The sequence below is a fragment of the Perognathus longimembris genome, chromosome 26, assembly GCF_023159225.1.
Source record: "Perognathus longimembris pacificus isolate PPM17 chromosome 26, ASM2315922v1, whole genome shotgun sequence".
Classification (NCBI taxonomy): Eukaryota; Metazoa; Chordata; class Mammalia; order Rodentia; family Heteromyidae; genus Perognathus; species Perognathus longimembris.
The window spans coordinates 10467179-10489678 of record NC_063186.1 but is presented as its reverse complement, the minus strand read 5'-3'; the positions used below and the strand labels follow the sequence as shown (position 1 = coordinate 10489678).

Genomic DNA, 22500 nt, shown 5'->3' with positions numbered 1-22500 from the left:
GCCAAGCCGCCATCATCCCATTTGGGTTGGCTCTTGGTTCGGAGCTTGCAGTAGTACCTTCCTGGGAAATGGCTGAAAACGCAAATACAGGCGTATCCAACTAATTTTATTTTATTTATTTATTTTTTTTGGCCAGTCCTGGGCCTTGGACTCAGGGCCTGAGCACTGTCCCTGGCTTCTTCCCGCTCAAGGCTAGCACTCTGCCACTTGAGCCACAGCGCCGCTTCTGGCCGTTTTCTGTATATGTGGTGCTGGGGAATTGAACCTAGGGCCTCGTGTATCCGAGGCAGGCACTCTTGCCACTAGGCTATATCCCCAGCCCTTATTTTATTTTTTTAAGAGGCAGTTTTTTTGTTATAACTCAGCAGAAAAATCTTCCCCGCTAGGATTAAATAAATCAAGTGAACCCCAAGCCTCCACGGCAGTCTCATTTAGAAAGATCCCCCCCTTACCCACCCTTACCCCATGGATGTCAAGAAGGAATTTTGCCTTTCTGGGCACCCTGGATCGATTCACAAATCCTCCCACGTATTTACCCGCTCGGAGCAGGCGATCAGAGTCCCAGGCATGCGCAAAACAAGCCTGGCCCATCTCCCTCCTCCCTCCTTCTCTCCCATCGGCTCATTGCTTTCCCTTCCGGAGCTGGCTTTGAACCACCGTCCTCCGGATCTCAGCCTCCCGAGCAGCCAGGATGACAGGTGGGAGCCGCCGCCACCCAGGGCCTGGCCTACGGACGCGTAAGAGCAGAGAGGAAAAGGCAGATCGAAGGCCCCTAACGCGGATGGCACCGTAAAACCCACCCAGCCTCCAACCCTAAGGCTTGGCTTAGGCAACATGGCGGTGAGCGGATGTTCAACACTGAAGCAGAGGAACCCGGCAGACAGCTGCAAGCACCGTCTATCTGGGTTCCGGTTTTTTTTTCCAGACCTCGTCGTGGCTTAGAGTGAGGTCAGACAGCCGTCTGTCCCCTCTGATTCCACACTCAGGCCTTGTCAGGGTGTGCATTGGTGTGTCGGTGCGCACGCATGCGCCATGTCCTTCATACTGCCATTGAGTCTGTAAGCTGTGTGACTCGCCATAGCATCCCAGGTCCCCCACGGGCCCCCAGCGCGTGGCCAACACCAGACCCTGAGTCCATGTCCAGGTTCCTGTTTAGCTGACCATCTGCAAATCGACACCCCCCCCCCCAAAACACTTACACCCTTGCTGGGCCACTGGGGGCTCACTGCCTGTCATCCTAACTACTCAGGCTGAGATCTGAGGATCGCAGTTCAAAGCCAGCTCAGAGGGGCTGGGGATATGGCCTAGTGGCAAGAGTGCTCGCCTAGTAGACATGAAGCCCTGGGTTCGATTCCCCAGCACCACATATACAGAAAACGGCCAGAAGTGGCGCTGTGGTTCAAGTGGCAGAGTGGCTACCCTTGAGCAAAAAGAAGCCAGGGACAGCGCTCAGGCCCTGAGTTCAAGCCCCAGGACTGGCAACAAAAACAGAACAAAGCCAGCTCAGGAAGGAAACATGGGTGAGACCCTTCTCTCCAGGTTGCCAGCAAAAAAGCTGGACGTGGAGGTATGGCTCAAGCACCAGCCTTGGGCAGAAAAAGCTAATAAGCAAGAGTGCAAGAACCTGGGCTCAGGCCTCAGTACCACCTGGCACCAAACAAAACCTAGCATGGTGGGGGGGGGCGTGGCTTTATAGAGACCTCGCCTGATTGGTTGCTGCTCACCCTGTCTGTGAACACCCCCCTGAACACAAAGCCTTCCTGCCTGGTCCCAACAAAACCTCCCACTTTCTAGACATTTCAGAGCCTGGCTGGGCTCCTCTGCCTTCCAAGACCAGGCGACTTAGTCTCAATCAAGCTTTGCCTTTTGACAATTTTAGTGTCATCTTATTGCCAGTCCTGGGGCTTGAACTCAGAAGCCTGGGCGCTGTCCTTAAGCTCTTAGGCTCAAGGCTGGCGCTCTACCACTTTTGAGCCACAGATGCCACTTCCGGTTTTCTGGTGGTTTCATTGGAGATGGGAGTCTCACAGACTTTCCTGCCCTGGCTGGCTTTGAACCAGGATCCTCCAGCTCTCAGCCTCCTGAGTAGCTTGGATGACGCACCCCCCCCCCCCCATGAGCAATGTCTGGCAAGTCTCTCCTGCGCTTGAATGGAAGCCTTCTCTTTGTTCTGTTGTCATCTCTGCCCCCCCCCCCCACCATGGGTAGCAGAGGCCTGGTGAGGGCTGAAGTCACGTGACTCGCACAGCCGACCCCCCCCCCCGGGGGAGGGGGTTGAGGCAGGAAATTGGAGACTGGCCCCAACAATCCCCATCTCCTCACGTAGGAATGGGGGTGGGGTGGGGGGAGGGCCATTAGGAGTGAGGACCCTGGACCCAGGGAACAGTGGTGACTCAGGACTGTCATCTTCCTATCTGGAGTCATCTATTTTGTATGTGTGTGCGCGTGTGTGTGTGTGTGCGTGTGTGTGTGTGTGTGTGTGTCTGAGAGGTGGGGGGACTGGAGTTTGAACTCAGGGCCTGGGTGCTGTCCCTTAGCTTTTTTTTTTTTTTTTGCTCCCCATCGGTGTTCTACCAATTGAGCCACGGCTCCCCATTTCTGGCTTTTTTATTTATTTATTTTTTTTAGGTGGTGGTTCATGGACGATAAGAATCTCACAGAATCGTTTGCCCGGGCTGGCTTCGAACCCTGATCCTCCTACCTCAAGTCTCCTTAGTAGCTAGTGGCGAGTGGCCAGGGAGAAAAAGTCAGCGGCTTCCCGAGGCCTGGTAACCGGGGACCGAGCCAATCTGGAAGGAGAAATCGAGGCAGGAAGGACATGCACACGGTTCCTTTGTTTACTGGCTCCTTGGGAGAGACAAGACGTTCCCCGCCCTGGCTGGCTTTGAACCGCCATCCTCTAGATCTCAGCCTCCCGAGTAGCTGGGATGACAGGCGTGAGCCACCAGCGCCCAGTTGTGGTTTAACCTCCTGAAGCCTCACTCCTCTGTCTCTTCCAGACAGGGAAATCAAGGAGTGTTAGGCCCGGCCATGTCTGGGGTGTCAGACAGTACCAGCTTCTCTGGCATTTGGCGAATGGAGCTGTGTGCTGGGGAGAAAGAGCCGGTTCCGTCCCCGGAGCTTAATTAACCGCAGCTGCCAGGCCACCTGTGGGAGCCGTCTGGGGGTGTGGTGTTACCAGCCACGGGAGGAAGGGGGGGGCTGTAGACAGTGGGAGGTGCAGTCGCTCCTCTGGGGACCCGGGAAGGGCTCAGTCCATTTCCGTCCGTCCCCCCCCCCCCCCGCCTCCTCCTCTTCTCCTCCCCACCCTCCAAGCCCAAGATCTGCCCCGCCAGGCTCCTTTCTCTGAATCTGGCAGAGGGGAGGGAAGGTTGGGAGGGGATCCAGCAGCTTTGACCAGCCTCGAGTGGGCAGAGTAAGGAGGTTAGCCTGTCCTCCCAGCTACTCAGGAGGCTGGAGATCTGAGGATCACAGTTCAAAGCCAGCCTGGGCAAGAAAGTCCACGAGACTGTTATCTTCAATGAAACCACCAGAAAACCAGGAACGGTGCTGTGGCTCAAAGTGGTAGCACGCTAGCCTTGAAGGGTGAAGAGAAGCTCAGGGACAGCATTCAGGCCTTGAGTTCAAATCCCAGGACTGGCACCAACGATCTGTCCCCTGAACTCTGTAGCCAGGTTCTGGTGGCTCACGCCTGTCATCCTAGCAACTCAAGAGGTGGAGATCTAAGAATTGTGGTTCAAACCTAGCCTGGCCAGGAAAGTCCAGGAGATTCTTTATCTCCCATCAACCACCCAAAAGCCAGAAGTGGAGGTGTGACTCAAGTGGTAGAGCACCAGCCTTGAACAACAACACCACAAAAAAAGAAAGCTAAGGGACAATGCCCAGGCCCTGAGTTCAAATCCCAGCATTGGGGCGCGCGCGTGCGCGCACACACACACACACACACACACACATCCTCTGACGCTGGGTCTCCATCTCTCCACACAGAACCCCTGGTTGAGGTCCCAGCAGGAAATATCAGAGGAGGGGCGGACCCACAAACCTATAGCACCCCCCCCCAGTAGAGGGGCTCAGGATGGATGGGCATGACCCCAGTGTGTCTCTTTGGGGGGTCCTTTCCCACTGATGTGGGTGCAGATCTCCTTAGTGGTGGTGGTGTTAGCAGCTGTGGGGTCCCAGCCAGTCCCTCTGATTATCTTTCCTTGATCCTGCCGCCATGCTTTTCAGCTTGCTCATCATGTGTACCATCCTCACCAACTGCGTGTTCATGGCGCAGCACGACCCTCCGCCCTGGACCAAGTATGTCGAGTAAGTATCTTCAAGGCCTCACCTCCATCTGGGCCCGCCCCCCCCCTGCCCCTGCCCCCGGCCCTTCCTTCCTTCCCATCCCACTACCATAGGACTCCAGTCACCTGGTTGGAGGCACGGCTCAAGTGGTAGAGCGCCGGTCTTGAGCAGAAAAGGCCACGTGAGCGAGCACATGAGAATCCAAGTTCACCCCTGTCATCCTAGCTACTCAGGAGGCTGAGATCTGGGATCTGGAGGATCGTGGTTCAAAGCCAACCCCGGGTAGAAAAATCCTTGAGACTCTTTTATCTCTAATGGACTGCCCCTCCCCCCCACCCCAAACGCCAGGAGTGGAACTGTGGCTCAAGTGGTAGATCATCAGCCTCAAGCTGGGGGAAAAAAAGAAAAAAAAAAAAAGCAAAGAGACAGATCCCAGGTCTTAAGTTCAAGTCCCAGTACCAGCACATACAAAAAGGAGGAGGCGGGTGGGGGGAAAGATGGATTGATCAGCATCTAGCCCTTCCATGGGGCATTCTAGAAGACCATGGTGTGGCATTTGTACCACACAGGCAATCTGGGGTGGGGGGGTGGGGTCGGGGGACATGACCCACAATCTCAGCCTTGCTTCTGCTCAGGTATACCTTCACCGCCATCTACACCTTCGAATCTCTTGTGAAGATCTTGGCACGGGGCTTCTGTCTGCACGCATTCACTTTCCTGCGAGACCCTTGGAACTGGCTGGACTTCAGCGTCATCGTGATGGCGTAAGTACGGCGGCTCTGCGTAGCATGCTGGGCTGGGCCATGGTGGCCACGGGGTGGGGGGGGGCGGTCTTTGTGTGTCTAAGGCCTCAAGTACCCGGGCCTCCTCTTTCTTCTGGGCCTCCTGCCCTTATCATCCGTAACCCTCTATGCACCCATTGTGGAAGGGAAGCCTTCTTTGTTCCTTTGGTTGGGATGAGGAAAGGGGGTAGAGGCCCTTGGCTAATAACCTTGGCAGGGAGAAACAAGTCCAGAGATCGGGGGAATCATCACGATGCGAAGTGAACCTGGGCAGCCAAAAGCAAAAACAAAAAGTCAGAAGGTAGAGTCAGAGATGTGGAGGACGCTGGTTCAAGGCCAGCCTGGACAGGAAAGTCCAGGAGACTCTTCATCTCCAATGAACCAGCAGAAAACCGGAAGTTGAGCGCGGTGGCTCAACGTGGTAGAGCGCTGGCCTTGAGTGGGAAAAAAAAAAAAGCCGAGTGAGAGAGTGAGGCTCTGAGTTCAAATCCCAGTACAGGTGCTTGCACTCGAGTGCACGTGCACACACACACACGCAGAAGAGAGGCTGGTAGAAATGATCTGGGAGAGAGGGGGACGTTGGGTGATGAAGGTGGGGGTGGGGTTGGGAATGGGGAGAGAAGAATTTCCCCAGCAACCTCGCTCCTACAGCCTTGACCTTCTTCAGTGCCAGGAAAGGCAGAATTTCACGGGGGTTTGGGGCCGGAGGCGGGTTGATGATAAGAGAACGCATTTCTCTTCTTCTTGATTGCTTCTATTTTCTCCATGCAATAAGTAGCAGCATCATCAGCGGGCAGAGAGCGGGGAGACTCCTGGGCTGGGGTTGTCAGAGGAGAGAGGGGTGGTGGCGTGGGGCTTGGAGATGGGAGACGACGGAGGACGGTGAGGTTGGAGTTGGGGGATGGGAGGGAGCCCCACCTAACGCTGGCGGGGGAGGGGGGAGGGGGGAGGGAGGCGGGGCCTGGAGGCCGATGGGCCACGGGGATCTCCCAAGGGATTTGCACATCTGCCCAAACCTAGCTGGCAAGGGAAGACATTGATGGGCCCTTAGGCCAAAGGTCTATGGCCCAAATGTCTCTGGAAGATACCTTGTGTGGAACACCAGGCCCTTCGCCGGCTTCTCTTGTTCAGTTCCGATCCACAGGGGATTCTAGAGGAAACCACCCCTGTAGACGGATAAATAGGCAGATAGATAGACAGGCAGGCAGGCAGGCAGACGGGCCTTTCTGCCGGGCTCAGATAATCACTGCCATTTCCAAGCTTCTCTCAGAAGCACTGGTGGCTCACGCCTGTCATCCTAGTTACTCAGGAGGCCAAGGTCTAGAGGATCGGGTTTGAGGCCAGCACCAGGCAAGAAAGTCCATGAGACTCTTTTTCCATCTCCGATGAACCCCCAGAAAACTGGAAGTGGAACAGTGGCTCAAAGTGGTAGAGCGCGCTCACCTAAAAAAAGAACGCTCAGGGATAGCATCTAGGCCCCCGTGTTCAAGCCCCAAGACTGGCACAACAAAGAAAGAAATCGCAGGTCCACTTCCCTGAATGCGGTGCACCCCCACCCCCAGTGGAATTTCAGCTTTGTGCCAGGGCCCTTATTGGCTTTGACTCCCAATGGTTTTGCTATGTGAAAACCCAATGAGGCGGGCACCGATGGCTCACGTCTGTCATCTTAGCTTCTCAGGAGGCTGAGATCTAGAGGATCCTGGGGTTTGAAGCCAGCCTGGGCAAGGAAGTGTGTGAGACTCTTATCCCCAATGAACCAACCAAAACAAGTGGAGCTGTGGTTCCAGGGGTAGAGTGTTAGGCTTAAGCTGAAAAGCTCAGGGACAGCGCCCAGGCCCTGAGGTCAAACCCCAGGATCAGCAAACAAACAGGGGAGGGAGGGAGGGAGGGAGGGAGGGAAGGAAGCCAATGAATTTTAATATCTGCCTCTGAAATACCTCCTAGGATGAACACAATAACTCTGTGGTTTCAGGGGCTTCTAGGGTGCTCACCAAGAGCCTTGGATTTGGCAGATATACTAGAATTCTCTATTTGCCCTCCATTAGACAGATGAGAGAAACTGAGGCTCACAGAGGAGAACCAAACACTTGCCTGGTGGAAAAACAACAACCCCCCCCCCCAAAAAAAAACCTACCTGATACAAAGAACCAGCAGTAACGCTTGGATGAAAGCCCAGTGTTTGAGTAACACCACTAACCCATCTCTCCGAGATGGATGGGAAAGATCTCACATTCCCAGTCTCTTGCACCTGCTCCCCTCCCCAATTCACCCCCACCTGGTTGACAGTCCCTCACTTCCTCCAGTCAGATCTCTTTCCTGTGCCCACCACCACCCCCTCCCACCTCAGCTGGGCATTACCTGGTAGTTAGCACAACCTCCCACCTACTGGGGTTGTTATGGAAACCAGACCTGGAGGGGAGGGAGGGAGGACCAAGGAGGAGGGAGGGGGCCATTCAGTGCAGTCTCAACTAGCAGTGTGGGCTTTGCTTGTCTCAAGAAAAGTGGTGGGGTGGGGTGGGGGGAGAGAACAGAATAGGAAGAAAGCCAAGCCACTGTCTGGCCTTTCTTGTGGGTTCCTCAACCCTCTAAAGTCTCCCCCTCTCCCCAGCTCCGACGCTGGGGGTAGAATTCGCACCCAACACCCACTGCTTCTCCTGAAGCCGGGGCTATAGCGTCTTACCCAGCTACCCCAGGTCACTGGCAGCAGAGAAAGAAATTGGCTTGGAGAGTTGATTTATTTTTTTTCTCCCAGCCTGAGACAGGGCCAAACTCTGCCCATCCTCATTCTACTCAACCCATATCCATCCTTCAAAAAATAAAATAAAAAAGCTGGTCTTGTGCCGGAAGAGTGCCTCTCCTGCCCCGCCAGGCCCCGCCAGGGATCTTGGTGGAGGCCTAAGCCTCTCAACATGGGAGACAGCCATGTTTTGAGTAGGCCGAAATATCCCTCAGGTCCCACAATGCCCTCTTCCAGGACCAGGTTCCTCCCCCAAGACTTTCTCTAGCCTATCATCGCTTTCCTTATAAACAGAACCACCAGTCTCTTGGCCTATCAGGAGCATCGATGCATTTCTCCTCCCGCTCCCTTCACCTGGGGCAGTGGGGGTAGGGAGTCCTGGCTTCTCTGGGCTCAGCACCAGTCTCTGAGGGGGCCAACCATGAATGGAGGGCAGGTCTTGTCTGCTCTGAGACCCAGAATACACGGAGTAGGCAAGCTTTGTTCCAGGAGGGACCAGAGACAACCAAGCTTGTCAGCAAGCAGGGAGAGGAAGGCAAGGATGGCTCGTTCCCTCTGACCCACCCATTGGCCCCCATAGCTAGAAGACTCGCCCTCAAAACTATGTTCTGAGTAAAGGGAGAGGTTGTGTGTTTCAGGCCACATGCACACCTCCCCAAGAGACCAGCAATAGAAAGTGGGGGTGCAGATCCCCAAAGGGAAGGGCAAGGAGGGAGTGGGAAGCATTGGGCTTCTGTGAGGTTGGTCATTTCAACATTCCAGGCCCAACCTCAGTTGGGTAGGAGCATCGAGTCTAGAGGGAGGCTGTCTAGTGGGCCTGGGAATCTCAGCCAACAAGGAGAAGGGACTAGCTATCAGAAGTTGAGAAGGTGGTTGGGTACCGGTGGCTCCCGCCTGAGATCTGGAGGATCACAGTTCAAAGCCAGCCCGGGCAGGAAAGTCCACGAGACTCTTATCTCCAGTGAACCACCAGAAAACGGAAAGTGGTGCTGTGGCTCAAAGTGGTAGAGCTCCAGTCTTGAGCACAAAGGGCTCAAGGATAGCGTCCAGGCCCCAAGTTCAAGCCCCAGGACTGACCAAAAAAATAAATAAATAAGTTGAGAAGGTATCAGCCTGGGAGGTGATTTCTCATCCCTCGTGGATGATGGGATGGATTTGATTTACTGTGCTAGAATCTCAAGCCAGTGTGAGTCTGAGAATAATCTGGAATCCATGCCTGCCACAGAAAGAGGATGGCTGTGTCTGCTGAATTCTCTCTCTCTCTCTCTCTCTCTCTCTCTCTCTCTCTCTCTCTCTCTCTCTCTCTCTCGTGTGTGTGTTGGGCTTTGTGTGGGGATGGGGGACACACAATGTCCCTTGAGAGACACTTGAGCCCTTTCTTGGGGTTACTCAGGTCCCCAAGAGGAATTCAGATGCCCTGAGCAGCACAGAGAGGAACTTGGAAGTCTAAGATTGTAAGACTGGAGAGGGGTTCGTTGGCCTGTCCTGCGCTGTCCCGGATCTCATGTCCCTCAACCCCCTGAGCCCTGAGATTCCTCCTCCCCACACCCTTGTCTAACACAATAGGAGCTTTGGTTAAATGTCAGCCACCGTGGCTGCTTGAGACCTTTGGTTAAATAGCACAGGTGACATTTGCCACATGGCCCCCGGCGGCTTTACGTGGCCGTCTGTCTGTCTGTCTGTCTGGGTTCACGCTCGGCCTCGGCCGGTGGGGAGGCATTCTCCTGCGATGACTGAGCCCCCGCCTAAAACATTCGGCCTGTTCAATGTCAGACCTACGTAGCCCAGGCCCAAAGGAGAGAGCCTCATCGCTCAAGGTCACCCCTCAAGGTCAGGCTTGTGCCCATCAGAACCTTCTCTGGAGGAGGCTAGGGTCCAAGGATGAACCATTGTGTGGGCGCATGGCAGGGAAGCTTCCTCCTCCTCCTCCTCCTCCTCCTCCTCCTCCTCCTCCTCCTCCTCCTCCTCCTCCTCCTCCTCCTTCTTCTTCTTCCTCCTCCTCCTCCTCCTCCCACCCCCTGGGTTGGCCATTGCCCCTGAATAAGTAAAGATGGACACTCACAACCCTCCCACCTGCTTTTCACTGGCTCTCTATGGGCCTCCATTATGAGTATTATTCTCTTCTCTCTCTCTCTCTCTCTCTCTCTCTCTCTCTCTCTCTCTCTCTCTCTCTCTCTCTCTCTCTCTCTCTCTCTCTCTGCCAGTCCTGGTGCTTGAACTCAGGGCCTGGGCACTGTCCTTGGCTTCTTTTTGCTCAAGACTAGCACACTACCACTTAAGCCACAGCGCCACTTCCAGCTCTTTCTCTGTATGTGGTGCTAAGGAATCGAACCCAGGGCTTCATGCATGCTAGGCAAGCACTCTGCCATTAGGCCACCTTCCTGGCCCACTATTATTATTTCTAATGGGTTCCTACACTATCTTTGGGGCCTCGGAGTCCACTCCTCTCACTGAGAGATCTGGCGTGGGAAGGCACACATGGGCAGTCTTTAGACTCCCAGTCGTCCCTCTGTGGTGATCTCTGACAGGGCTTCAGGATTCCTTGGGCTGGAGCAGCCAAACACAAGCCAATGAATGACAGCTGGGCAGAAGGCCCCAGAACCAAACTAGAACCCCAGCCAGGCACTGTGGCTCACACCTGTAATGTCCTCTACTCATGAAGCTGAGATCTGAGGAATCTCGGTTCTAAGCCAGCCCAGGCAGGAAAAGTCCTTGAGGCTCTTATCTCCAAGAAACCACCAAAAAGTTGGAAGTGGAGATGTGGTTCAAGTGGTAGAGTGCCAGCCTCGAGCAAAAAGAAAAGAACCCTTAGGGACAGTACCCAGGCCCTAAGTTCAAGCCCCAGGACTTCCACCACCACCAACAAAAAAGGCCCAAAGAAAGGCCCAGACCATCCTCCAATCTAATACCCCATCAAGCACGAGGAGAACGAGGGAGAGGGCTGGAGGGGAGGGCAGGCTGAGATTCTGCTTTGTAATTCCCAATAATTGTGATTTAATTCTGCAGGTATGTATCAGAAAATATAAAGCTAGGCAATTTGTCGGCTCTTCGAACTTTCAGAGTCTTGAGGGCTCTAAAAACTATTTCAGTTATTCCAGGTAAGCTATTCAGGTTTCCCTGTCAGATCTCAGCTGCAAAATGATTCTTTATTTTTCCTCCCCCCTCTGTCTTCCCCACCATGCCCCCTTCCTCCTCTTCCTCCTCCTCCTCCTCCTCCTCCTCCTCTTCCTCCTCCTCTTCTGAATGTCTTCTTTCCATGACTGGCGTGCTGTCGTGGTGTCTTGTGTGTGAATTTCGTGTCTCCCCCTCCCTCCCCCCTTCCCCTGTTACAGATACACAACTGAATTTGTGGACCTGGGTAATGTCTCAGCCTTACGCACCTTCCGAGTTCTTCGGGCCCTGAAAACTATATCGGTCATTTCAGGTGAAAAAAAAAATCTGAAAGAAAAAATAAATATGCCAAGGCTGAAAGCATAATGTCTTGGGTGGGTTTTCTCTGCCCACCACCCAGACATCTAGAAACCAAGGAAAATCCATCACAAGGTCTCTTTGAATGTGCCTGTCACCAGAATACCATTTTTGTTTTCTTTGCTTTGTAGAACTCAGGGTGTCCCATGGCCCCCGCACCCCACTTGGAGCCTCAAAAAGAACCTAGCTAACCTCACTGTCTATAAACTTCTTTGGTGGAGTCTGCACCAAACACTAAATCCCCCCCACACACACACACAAAAAAAAAAAAAAACTCCTGAATTCTCTATTACATGCTTAGCAAAAATCTGGGGCCCTACCAGTTGCTTCTACAAGAGGAGCCCCCCTCTAATCAGAGGAACCAAAAATAAAGGTTTGTTGAAGGGGGAACCCATCCAAGAAAAGACACCTAAAATTCAGCCAGGTGCTGGTAGGTTCACGCCTGTCATCCTAGCTACTCGGCGGGCTGAAATAGGAGGATCGTGGTTCCAAACCAGCCTTGCCAGGAAAAAAAAAAAAAAATCCATGAGATTGTTTTAACTCCAATCAATCCATTTAAAAAAAAAAAAAAGGAAAGTGAGGTTGTGGCTCAAGTGGTAGAGTGCTAAGTCCAGCAGGAGCACAAAGCCCTGAGTTCTAATCCCGATATGCCTACTGGCACGACAATACGAGGAAAACCTCTGGCCACCTCTCTGGAGCTTCAACGTGTCCCTTCCGGGGGGGGGGGGGGGCACATGGGTGCAGCCAGAGCCTGGGTCCCCCAGTTGGTGACCCCCTAAACTGGATCCTGTGGACAGGCACCCTCAGGCCTTGGCAGGCTAACGGCCTTTGCTGCATGGAGAGAGGTAGAGGTTTAGCGAGCCGTGCATGGTAGTCGCAGGGTAGAAATCTTCCCTGGCACATGTGGGCAGCTGGGCCTGCTAACCCATTCCCTGTACGGTCCAGGAAAAGTTCTCAGAAGCCTGGTGCCCGTGATTTCAGCCCTGGCTCCTCTGGGCTTCTAGAAGCTTCTAGAAGCTTCCTCTCAAGGCACCACCAACATTCACACGCTGCGTGGCGGTGACTCAATGCCTGGCATCCTAGCTCCTGGGGAGGGAAGCTGAGATCTAGAGGATTGCTGTTCAGGCCAGCGAATCGCCACAAAAGCCAGATGTGGCGCTGTGGCTCAAGTGGTAGAGCTCCCAGCCTTGAGCATAAAAACTCAGGGACAGCGCCCGGGCCCCTGAGTTCAACCCTCATTCCCTGTACAGGAAATCAAATAAAGAACTAGAGTAGACATGTTTGTTTGTTTGTTTTTAAAGACACGTTTGCCTGTCGCTGCTCTGAGTCAGGCCGGAATTGGCAGGATTTGGTAAATCCACTCCCGAATTAATGTACAAAGCTGGAGTGGAGGTAGGGGTTGGGGGGAGGGCTGTTCCCCCAGGTCTACAGGGACCCCAGGGCTGTCAGGAGACCTCCTCTGAGCTCCCGTGAGAAATTCAGATTCAGAGGAGCACACCCCCCCCCACGCCCCAAATTATTGGTATTCAAAGTCAACCTCATTGGGTGCTGGCTGGAACCCCCAGGCCTTCCCCCCCCACACACACACATACAAATGAGTCCAGCCTCCTGCCCCAAGCTGGAAACTGAGGCAGCCAACCCCCCTCCCCCCCCAGCCATTCCTCTTGGTGTTTACCAGGCTTCGAACACACACACACACACACACACACATCGCTCAGGCAGCAGCCAACATCTGCCAGGAAGATTTGCCTAGAGAGAGAGAGCCTAGTACCTGCGTTCTCCCCCCCCCTCCTCCTCATTGGGCAGACATGGCGGTGGCACTGTGTTGGGGAGACCTCTGCTTGGAGGGGGGGTCCCTTCATGCCCCATCCCCATCTCTGCCGGCTCCTCTTGCTGGGCATCCTGCAGATGCTCCTGTTAGCCGGGCCGGGCGAGGGTAGAGCTGAGCTGTGTACCCCCACACTGACTGTCTGTCCCTCAACCTGTCTTGCTGCTGCTGGCTTTCGGCGGGGAGCTGAGGGTGGGGTGTGTTGTGTGTTGTGTGTGTGTGAGGGGTGTGTAGGGGGGTGTGGGGCGTGCAACTAACCAATCACGGCCTGTGTTTGGGGACAGTGGGCGGGGTGAGGGCGGGGCCGGGTGGGTGGGGGGCGGGGCTCCCTGGGCAGCCAGTGCTTAAGCCACTGAGCCAAAGCCTCAGGGCCCCAAGTTCAAGTTCCCCAAGTCGTGGAGCAAGGTGGGGGAAAGAAAAAGGAAATGTCAACTCTTTCCCTGGCTTTGAACCGCTCTTCTAAGGGGCTGGAGCCTGAGCAGATCCTTAGGATTCCATCAGCCATCCCCACCCCCCCCCCCCCCGCAAGCCCTGGTCTCAGATCCTGAGTCCCCCCCCCCAAATAAGTGAAATCTCTGTGTCCCCCAAAAGAGCCGTTACTGGCCGTGGGGTGTCAGGAAAGGCCCCTAGCATCTCCTCATCTCAGCTGAGGGACCCAGGCTGCAATGGGCCAGGCCTAGCTTGGGACACACTGAAGAATGAGTTCTCGAGAACACAGCGGGGGCCGGCTCGCACCCGTCCTCTTAACTCCCCAGAAGGAGGCTGAGACCCGAGGATCCCGGTTCAAAGTCAGCGCGGGGAAGGGAGAGCATCCACGAGGCTCGTTCCCAGTGAACCAGCAACAAGCTGGACTGGAGAGGAGCTGTGGCTCAAGGGGGAGAGGGGGGCCAGCCTTGAGGAGAAAGAGAAAAGGCAAAGCTAAGAAGCAAAGCCCAGGCAGAGAGAGAAAAACAGGAGGGAGGGAGGAAGGGGGGAGGGAGGGAGGGAGGGGGAAGGGAAAGGGAAGGGAAGGGAGGAAGGGGGGAGGGAGGGGGAGGGAGGGAAGGGAAAGGGAGGAAGGAGGAAGGGAAGGAAGGAAGGAAGGAAGGAAGGAAGGAAGGAAGGAAGGAAGGGAGGGAGGAAGGGAGGGAGGGAGGAAGGGAGGGAGGAAGAGGGAAGGAGGGGAGGGAAGGGAAGGAAGGAAGGAAAGAAGGAAGGAAGGAAAAGAGAGAGGAAGGAAGCAAGGAAAGAAGGGAGAAAGGAGGGCAGTAATGGAAGGAAGGAAAAAGGAAACAAAAGGGATGAAGGAAAAGAAAGAGGAAGACAGGGAGGAGGAAAGAAGAAGGAAAAGAAATAGAGGAATGAAAAGAAGGAAGGAAGGAAAAGGGGAAGAGGGAAGGAAGAAGGAAAAGAAGAAGGGAGAAAGGGAGGAAAGGAACTGGAGGAAGGAAAAGAAGAAGGAAGGAGGAAGGAAAAGAAGGATGGAAGGAAAAGAAAGGGAGGGAGAGAGGAAGGAAGGAAGGAAAAGGAAGAGGAGGGAAGGAGGGAGGGAGAGGGGAAGGGGGAGGGAGGAAGGAAGGAAAGGAAGAGGAGGGAGGGAGGAAGGGGGTGAGGGAGGAAGGAAAGGAGGGAGGAAAGGAAGGAAGGAGGAAGGAAGGAAGAAAGGAAGGAAGAAGGAAGGGAAGGAAGGAAGGAAGAAGGAAGGAGGGAAGGAAGGAAGGAAGGAGAGAGAGGCCTTTGCTGGGGAGGGCAGGCACCGGGCAGGCACAGGTTCGGGGCTGACCCCCAGACCCTGGCTGACCCCGGGTGGGGGGGGGCCCATCCCGCCCCTCGCAGGCCTGAAGACCATCGTGGGGGCGCTGATCCAGTCGGTGAAGAAGCTGGCGGACGTGATGGTGCTCACGGTGTTCTGCCTGAGCGTGTTCGCCGCTCATCGGCCTGCAGCTCTTCATGGGGAACCTGAGGCACAAGTGCGGTGCGCAACTTCACGCTGCTCAACGACACCAACGGCTCCGTGGAGGCCCAGGGCCAGGTGTGGCCGTCACTGGACCTCTACCTCAACAGCCCAGGTGTGGCGGGGGAAGGGGGGGCGGGGTGGGATCTGAACCCAGGTCTGGGGGAGACTCATGACCTCCCAGGGAGCCAGCCCAAAGCCGGAAGTGGAGGGGTGGTTCAAGTGGTAGAGCACCAGGCTTGAGGGCACAAAGAAAGGCTCAGGGACAGTGCTCAGCTATGAGTTCAAGACCCAGGACGGACACACACACACACACACACACCACACGCACCACCACACGCACACACACACACACGCACACACACACACACACCACACACACACTCTACCAAGAGAGCAGGAGGGCAGCCCAGGGCGCAGTGAAGTTGTCTGGGGTGAAGGCTGTTTGTTAAGAGGATTTCTACCCTCCCCCCCCCCAATACTGGTTGTGAACCCCCCCCCCCAATGAAGCTGGGGTCCCACGGGCCCCCCGGCTCATCCTGTGTTTCTCTCGCAGACAACTACCTGCTCAAGAATGGCAACCTCGGATGTACTGTTGTGTGGGAACAGCTCCGATGCCGGGTAAGTGACACCCCACCACCGTGCGGGGGGACACCCCTCCAGAGAGAGAGAGAGAGGAGAAAGAGAGAGAGGAGAGAGGAGAAACCTATACAGCCCAAAAATGGCTGAAGATCTTTTACCCAGGATGCCTTGCAGAACCCCACCACCCCAAATTTGGGGGTTCCTTCCACCTGCTGAGTGTCCCCCCTCCCCTCCCTCTCTCCCCCCCCTCCCCTCCTCCCTTCCTCCTTTCCTATCTCTCCTCCCTTCCACATAGTTCCCCTCCCCTCCCCCTTCCTTCCCTTCCTGCCCCCTCTCTCCTCCCTTCAGTTCCTCTCATCTGCCCCTCTCTCCCTCCTCTCCCTCCCCTCCCTTTTCTTCCTCTCCCCTCTCCTCCCTCTTTTCTCCCCTCCTTTCCCCCCCACCCCCTCTTCTCCCTGCCTCTCCCCTTCTCCACTCTTCTTTCCTCTCCTCCCATCTCTTCCCTCTTCAGTCCTCATCTTCCTCTTCTCACCCCCTTCCCTAGTCATCTCCCTCCTCCTCCTCCTCCTCCTCCTCCTCCCCCTCCTCCTCTTCCTTCTCCTCCTTCTCCTCTTCTTCCTCCTCCTCCTCCTCCTCTTCTTCCTCCTCCTCCTCCTCTTCCTCCTCCCCCCTCCTCCTCCTCCTCCTCTTCCTCCCCCTCCTCCTCCTCCTCCTCTTCCTCCTCTTCCTCCTCCTCCTCTTCCTCCTCCTCTTCCTCTTCCTCCTCCTCTTCCTCTTCCTCCTCCTCTTCCTCCTCCTCCTCCCCCTCCTCCTCCTCCTCCTCCTCTTCCTCCTCCTCCTCTTCCTCCTCCCCCTCCTCCTCCTCCTCCTCTTCCTCCTCCCCCTCCTCCCCCTCCTCCTCTTCCTCCTTCTCCTCCTCCTCTTCCTCCTCCTCCTCCTCTTCCTCCTCCTCTTCCTCCTCCTCTTCCTCCTCCTCCTCCTCTTCCTCCTCCTCCTCCTCCTCCTCCCTCTTCCTCCTCCTCCTCCTCTCACTTCCTCTTCCTCTTCCTCCTCCTTCTCCTCTTTCCTCCTCCTCTTCCTCTTCCTCCTCCTCCTCCTCCTCCTCCTCATCCTCCTCCTCCTCCTCTGTCTCTGTCTCTTTCACGCTCATGTCACACACACACACACACACACACTCAATTCTCCAACCTATGGGCACTGCCTCGGTCCTGGGCACCCGCTGTTACTCCAAGCCATCACCACTGGGGGCCCAGGCTTTGATCAACACCCCCGTGGGGTGGACAAGGCAAGGACACTGAGGCAGGCCATCCACCCAGACAGCAGCTGATTGGGGACAGCGGCATCCAGGGTGACAGGGCACAACAGGGCAGGCAAACTCCGGCATCCAGCTACTCAGGACGCTGAGATCTGGAGGATCCGTGGTTCAAAGCCAGCCCGGGGCAGGAGAAATCCTCGAGACTCTTATCTCCAATGAAGAACCACAAACAGCCGGAAGTGGCGCTGTGGCTCAAATGTAGAGTGCCAGCCGTGAGCAAAAGAAGCTGGGGGGCTGAGTTCAAACCCCCAGGACTACAACATGCAAACACAGGATGTACTGTCTGTCTGTCTGTCCTCAGGACAAGTCCTGAGGGCTACCGGTGCCTGAAGGCCGGCGAGAACCCCGATCACGGCTACACCAGCTTCGACTCCTTCGCCTGGGCCTTCCTCGCCCTCTTCCGCCTCATGACGCAAGATTGCTGGGAGCGTCTCTACCAGCAGGTGCGTGGATGCAAGACCAGCTGGGGAACTCCAGAGGACTCGGGGTGTGTGGGGGGGGAGGCGGGGGGGGCGGGGGTGACACTCAGGGACCCAGACACTAGTGGCTGTAACAGGTCCCCACCTCCGTGAGGGGTGGATGGAACCAAGGCCAAGGCCCAATCGGGAGCTAGTGGCTCATGCCTGTCCTCCCAGCCACTCGGGAGGCTGAGATCTGGAGGTTTGTGGTTCGAGGCCAGCCCCCCAGGCACGAAAATGTGAGTTCAAGCCTTAGGACAGGCACAAAAAAATAAAACTAAATAAAAAAGGCAGTCCTGGGGTTTGAACTCAGGGCCTGAGCACTGTCCCTGGCTCCTTTTTGCTCAAGGCTAGCACTCTACCACTTGAGCCACAGCATCACTTCCAATACTTCCAGCTATTTTTGTATATGCGGTGCTGAGGAATCGAACCCAGGGCTTCATGTATACAAGGCGAGCACTCTACCACTAGGCCATCTTCCCAGCCCAGTAACTGCTGTCTGGAGGCCTTACGATGGACCTTATTAGGGTTCTGAGAGCAAGGGGAAAAGCCTCCTTCTGCTTTGCCCCCTGTAGACGCTGAGATCGGCGGGGAAGATCTACATGATCTTCTTCATGCTCGTCATCTTCCTGGGCTCCTTCTACCTGGTGAATCTCATCTTGGCTGTGGTGGCCATGGCCTAACGAAGAGCAAAACCAGGCCACCATCGCCGAGACGGAGGAGAAGGAGAAGCGCTTCCAGGAGGCCATGGAGCTGCTGAAGAAGGAGCAGGAGGTGGGTGAGGAGGGCAGCCAGCGGGTGGCGGCGGGCCAGAGCGAGCGAGGCATGCTGGGTATTTCCAGTGGCCATGGTAAGTGCTGGAGGGAGGAAATGAGGACGGTGTGGGAGGAAGTCCCACCCCCCCCGGGCCTTGAACATTGGACACACTTAGGGAACTGGTGTCAGGATCCATGAACATGGTCCATTCTGGCCAAGCCATGCTTTCTGGTGAGGTAGCAAAGAAAGGCCGAGTCCTGAGCTAGCAACAAACAAACAAACAAACAAAACATCTACCATCTGACCTGGCTGCTGTCCTTCCCACACTACCGTCCCCACCCCCCGACCCACCCCCAGATGGAGGCTGCTAGAAAACCAGCCATTGTCGCAGGCCGCCCCCCCCCAACATATATCATCACGTAAAATCTAACAATCTAACCAACTATTGCACAACATCCACTAATAATACAACGTAACGTATACTGTGACGTATTATTGACCATCTGTCGTATTATAGCCCATGTTTATAGTCTGTAATATTATATTTTATAATTATATAATATACATTGTTGGACAATATAATATGTCACATGCATATGCTATATTGTAATACATATTATATAATATTTATAATAAGATAATATATTATCATATAATATTAATGACGTGTAATATATTTTATATGATTATAGATATATACAATTTATAGCGTCTGAAGTATATTTGCATGTCTATACTATTTATAGTTTATGTAATTTGTATTAGTTATGATTATATTCATATGATATCTTGTGTTTATATATTACATCATTATATTATGTAATATATTATTCTCATGTTATATAGGTAAAATTTTATGATAGTTTACAGTAATCTATTATACATATTATAAATTACATTTGTATCTTTTATTTATACTTCACATTATTTTTATGATTATATTTGCATACGATATATATTTTATATACACTAATTATTGTATACATGTAATATACTATAGTGTTTCATAATATATTGTTTTATAGCATATATTATGTAACATATTATATAATGTGTAGTATATAATTATAATATATTCTACCATCATACATATAGTATATGCTATTAAAAAATAGTATATTATATACTTGCCTATTGTTATTACTGTTCTTCTTAAGTCGTTGTACCAAAGGCTTTGCAATTCCGTAGTTCTGGTTATGAGGGGGGCACTTCTTGGTCGATGCGACCCTTTCCTTTCCTCTTCCTCAGTTTCCCTCTCCCTCCCCTCTCCCCGTCAAGTCCCCTAGATCTCTGTGTGGGTTTGTTTTGTTAACACGGTGCACATGGACCCCGTTGAGGCCATTTGTAGCCACCAGTGTCACCATCCCCATCGCATGTCATTTCTGACCTTCTAGAAGCTTCCTTGGGCCCTTGAGCTCTCAGCCCCTGCCTCTCCCCCTGTCCCTCCCTCTCTCTCCCCTCCAGCCTCTGCATCTCCCTCCACGCACCCTAAACCTGACCCCACCCAAGATGTCTTCATGTTGGGTTGGGTCTGCTGACATCACCCCGAGTGCTTGGCCTATGGAAACTTCTGGATGGCAACACCACACACACACACATACACACACACACACACACACACACACACCACCCCACACACACTTCATCTCCTCTTTTCCAGGCCCTCACCATCCACCGGCATGGACTCTGCGTCCCGCAGTTCTGTGGAGGTGTCTGCCGTGGCCCCAGCGAGCCACCGTGAGAGAAGAAGCAGGCGGAGGAAACGGTTGTCTTCAGGGACAGAAGAATGTGGGGATGACAGGTTCCCCAAATCCGAGTCTGAAGATGGTCCCCGAGCCACAGTAAGGCCCTCTGGGGTCACATTCCCTCCCTCTCCCCAGATCCTGTGGTTCCGGGCTCAGTGGGTGGGTTGGGGTGCATGTTACAACACCCCTGGAATCTGGGCAGTGATTGGTAGGAAGGAGCCCAAGGAGATGTCCATCTGAGTCAATGCCAGGGTCTGTCCCAGGCCTGGCTTGTCTTCCATGCCATGAAATCCCTGCCTCTTCCTGACCACCTTTATTTCTTAATTCATTCTATTGTTGATTTTTTTATTTCATTTATTCATTTATTGTCAGTTTGTGGGACTCGAACTCAGGGCCTGGGCGCTGTCCCTGAGCTTCTTTTGCTCAAGGCCGGCGCTCTAACCCCGCGTGAGCCACCGCGCCGCTCCTGGTTTTCCAGTGGCCCACTGGCGATCAGAGTCTCACAGACGTTCCTGCCCCGGGCTGGCTTTGAACTGTGATCCTCTAGATCTCAGCCTCCTGAGTCGCTGGGATGGCAAGGCGGGGCGTGAGCCACCAGCCGCCTGGGCTGAATAGAATAAACAAACAAGGGAAACCTTCCATCCTCTGAGAAGTTGAGATGAGGCCACCATCCCGCCGGTCCGGCCTGGGCTCGGGGCAGGCCGTTGTGGGGTTCACCCTCCTCAACATCCTCGTCCCCCCCCCCCCCCCCCCCCCCGCCGCAGAATCACTTGGGCCTCTCCCAAGGCCTCAGCCGGATGTCGGTGAAGCCACGCTCCAGCCGGGGTAGCATCTTCACCTTCCGGAGTGCGAGACCTGGGCTCCGAGACAGACTTCGCTGACGATGAGAACAGCACGGGCGGGCGACAGCGAAAGCCACCGCACGTCCCTGCTGGTCCCCTGGCCCCTCCGCCGGCCCGGTGGTACCAGCCGCCACAGCCCGGGGCTGGCGGTGCCTCAGCTCCGGGCCACCGCGCTCAACGGCAAACGGAACAGCACCGTGGACTGCAATGGCGTGGTCTCCTTGCTGGGGACGGGGGATGGGGAAGCCACCTCCCCAGGGAGCCGCCCTCCTGCGTCCCGCCGTCCTGGAGAGACCCCCCGGACACGGTAAGACCATCCCCCCCGCCATGAGAGCATCCTGGTCACCTTGAGCTTGGACTAGAGTACCAGGTCCAAACTCTTCTCCCTCCAGAAAGGATGTTTCTATGGCAATGGGGGGGGGGCAGGGGGCAAAGGTCAAAGGAAGGAGAAGTGTGGCCTCAATGCTTTTTTTTTCCTAGTCCGAGGCTGGTGCTCCCACTGTTGTACAGCGAGAAAACTGGAGAAGCCACATTTTGAGAGATCAAATCTTGGAGTCTTTATTAAAAAGTCTAGCCACAGCATGGTGGGGACTGCCGTCTCAAAGACCAGAAGCCAGCAAATACACTTAACACAGTTAGGAAAGAGGAAAGAAAAAATAAAATAAAACATACCAACAAACCAATTCAGCTCCAATGGAGAGCTGATGAGGGGACGCCATGGTGAGCGGAGAAGAGCCAGGGGAGACAGGACGAGAGCTTGGCATGGCGTCACGGTGCCTGAGCTGGTCCAGCCTAAATAGGGTCAGGTCAGGGGGCAGGGTCACAGGAAACTCCCAGTCCCAGGCACTGGACTGACAGGTTCAGTAACCTATCAGCCAAGTGCTCACCCCCTGTCTCCAGGGATTCAGGCACGCCCATCACCTGGGGGGTGGGACATTCCCTTCCTCTAGGAATTCAGACACACACACACACTTATATGTGTGTGTATACATATATATGCATGTATACATATATATGCATATGTTTACATATATATATATATATATATTTGCTGAGTTAATTTGGAGATAAAAGTCTCACCAGACTTTCCTGTCTGGGCTGGCTTCAAACCACGATCCTTGGATCTCAGCCTCCTGAGTAGCTAGGATGACAGGCGGTGAACCACCAGCATGCAACTACCCTGGTGTATTTAAAACATAATGCTGATTATCAGTCATCCAATCAGCTGTCAAGGACCAGACTGAGGGCAGTCTGTTGGGTGGGGTGGGTTGGAAGCATGGATAAAAAAAACCCATGCAACTCTTAACTCTAATTAACCAGCCAACAAAAAGGAGGGGGAAGACTACCTTCCGAGAAGAAAAGCTAAACACAAACCAGGAGGCCCCAGAGTTCACACACACACACACACAACACACACACCCCATACATTAGCATTAATACATCAGCGGGTCACTGTGAGGACTAAGAGACCCAGTGTTGAACTCAAGACATTCCTCTGTGCTCAAGTCATTATCATTGTCTGTGGCTGGTATGACTGAATACTCTTGTGTGTTCTGAGGTGCCTTGGACACCCCCACTCCCCAGCCCTTCTCCTCTGGAAAAGAGCATAAAGGTGAGAAAGTCTGATGCCCACGGTGGGCAGAGCCATCTGGGTGGGTCCCTCTGGACCCATCACCTGCGAAAAAAAATGGGGTGTCTGGGCTACCAGACATGGACACCCCCTTTCCTACGTCTAGCAGGTTTATCTCTCGAGTCTCTGACTCCTCC

General features: G+C 54.3%; 1 protein-coding gene across 1 annotated transcript in view; it reads left to right on the top strand.

Annotated features, from left to right (window-relative positions):
* The window catches only part of Scn5a (sodium voltage-gated channel alpha subunit 5), a 57696-nt gene that overhangs the window by 6549 nt on the left and 28647 nt on the right, over positions 1-22500 (top strand). Inside the window, 18 exon segments of the mRNA XM_048334484.1 lie at positions 4219-4308; positions 4923-5051; positions 11139-11230; positions 14918-15009; positions 15011-15055; positions 15057-15150; positions 15592-15614; positions 15616-15656; positions 17234-17375; positions 17966-18070; positions 18072-18164; positions 19807-19821; positions 19823-19987; positions 20656-20739; positions 20741-20788; positions 20790-20999; positions 21001-21040; positions 22292-22353. Coding sequence (XP_048190441.1) covers positions 4219-4308; positions 4923-5051; positions 11139-11230; positions 14918-15009; positions 15011-15055; positions 15057-15150; positions 15592-15614; positions 15616-15656; positions 17234-17375; positions 17966-18070; positions 18072-18164; positions 19807-19821; positions 19823-19987; positions 20656-20739; positions 20741-20788; positions 20790-20999; positions 21001-21040; positions 22292-22353 — 1570 coding nt within the window.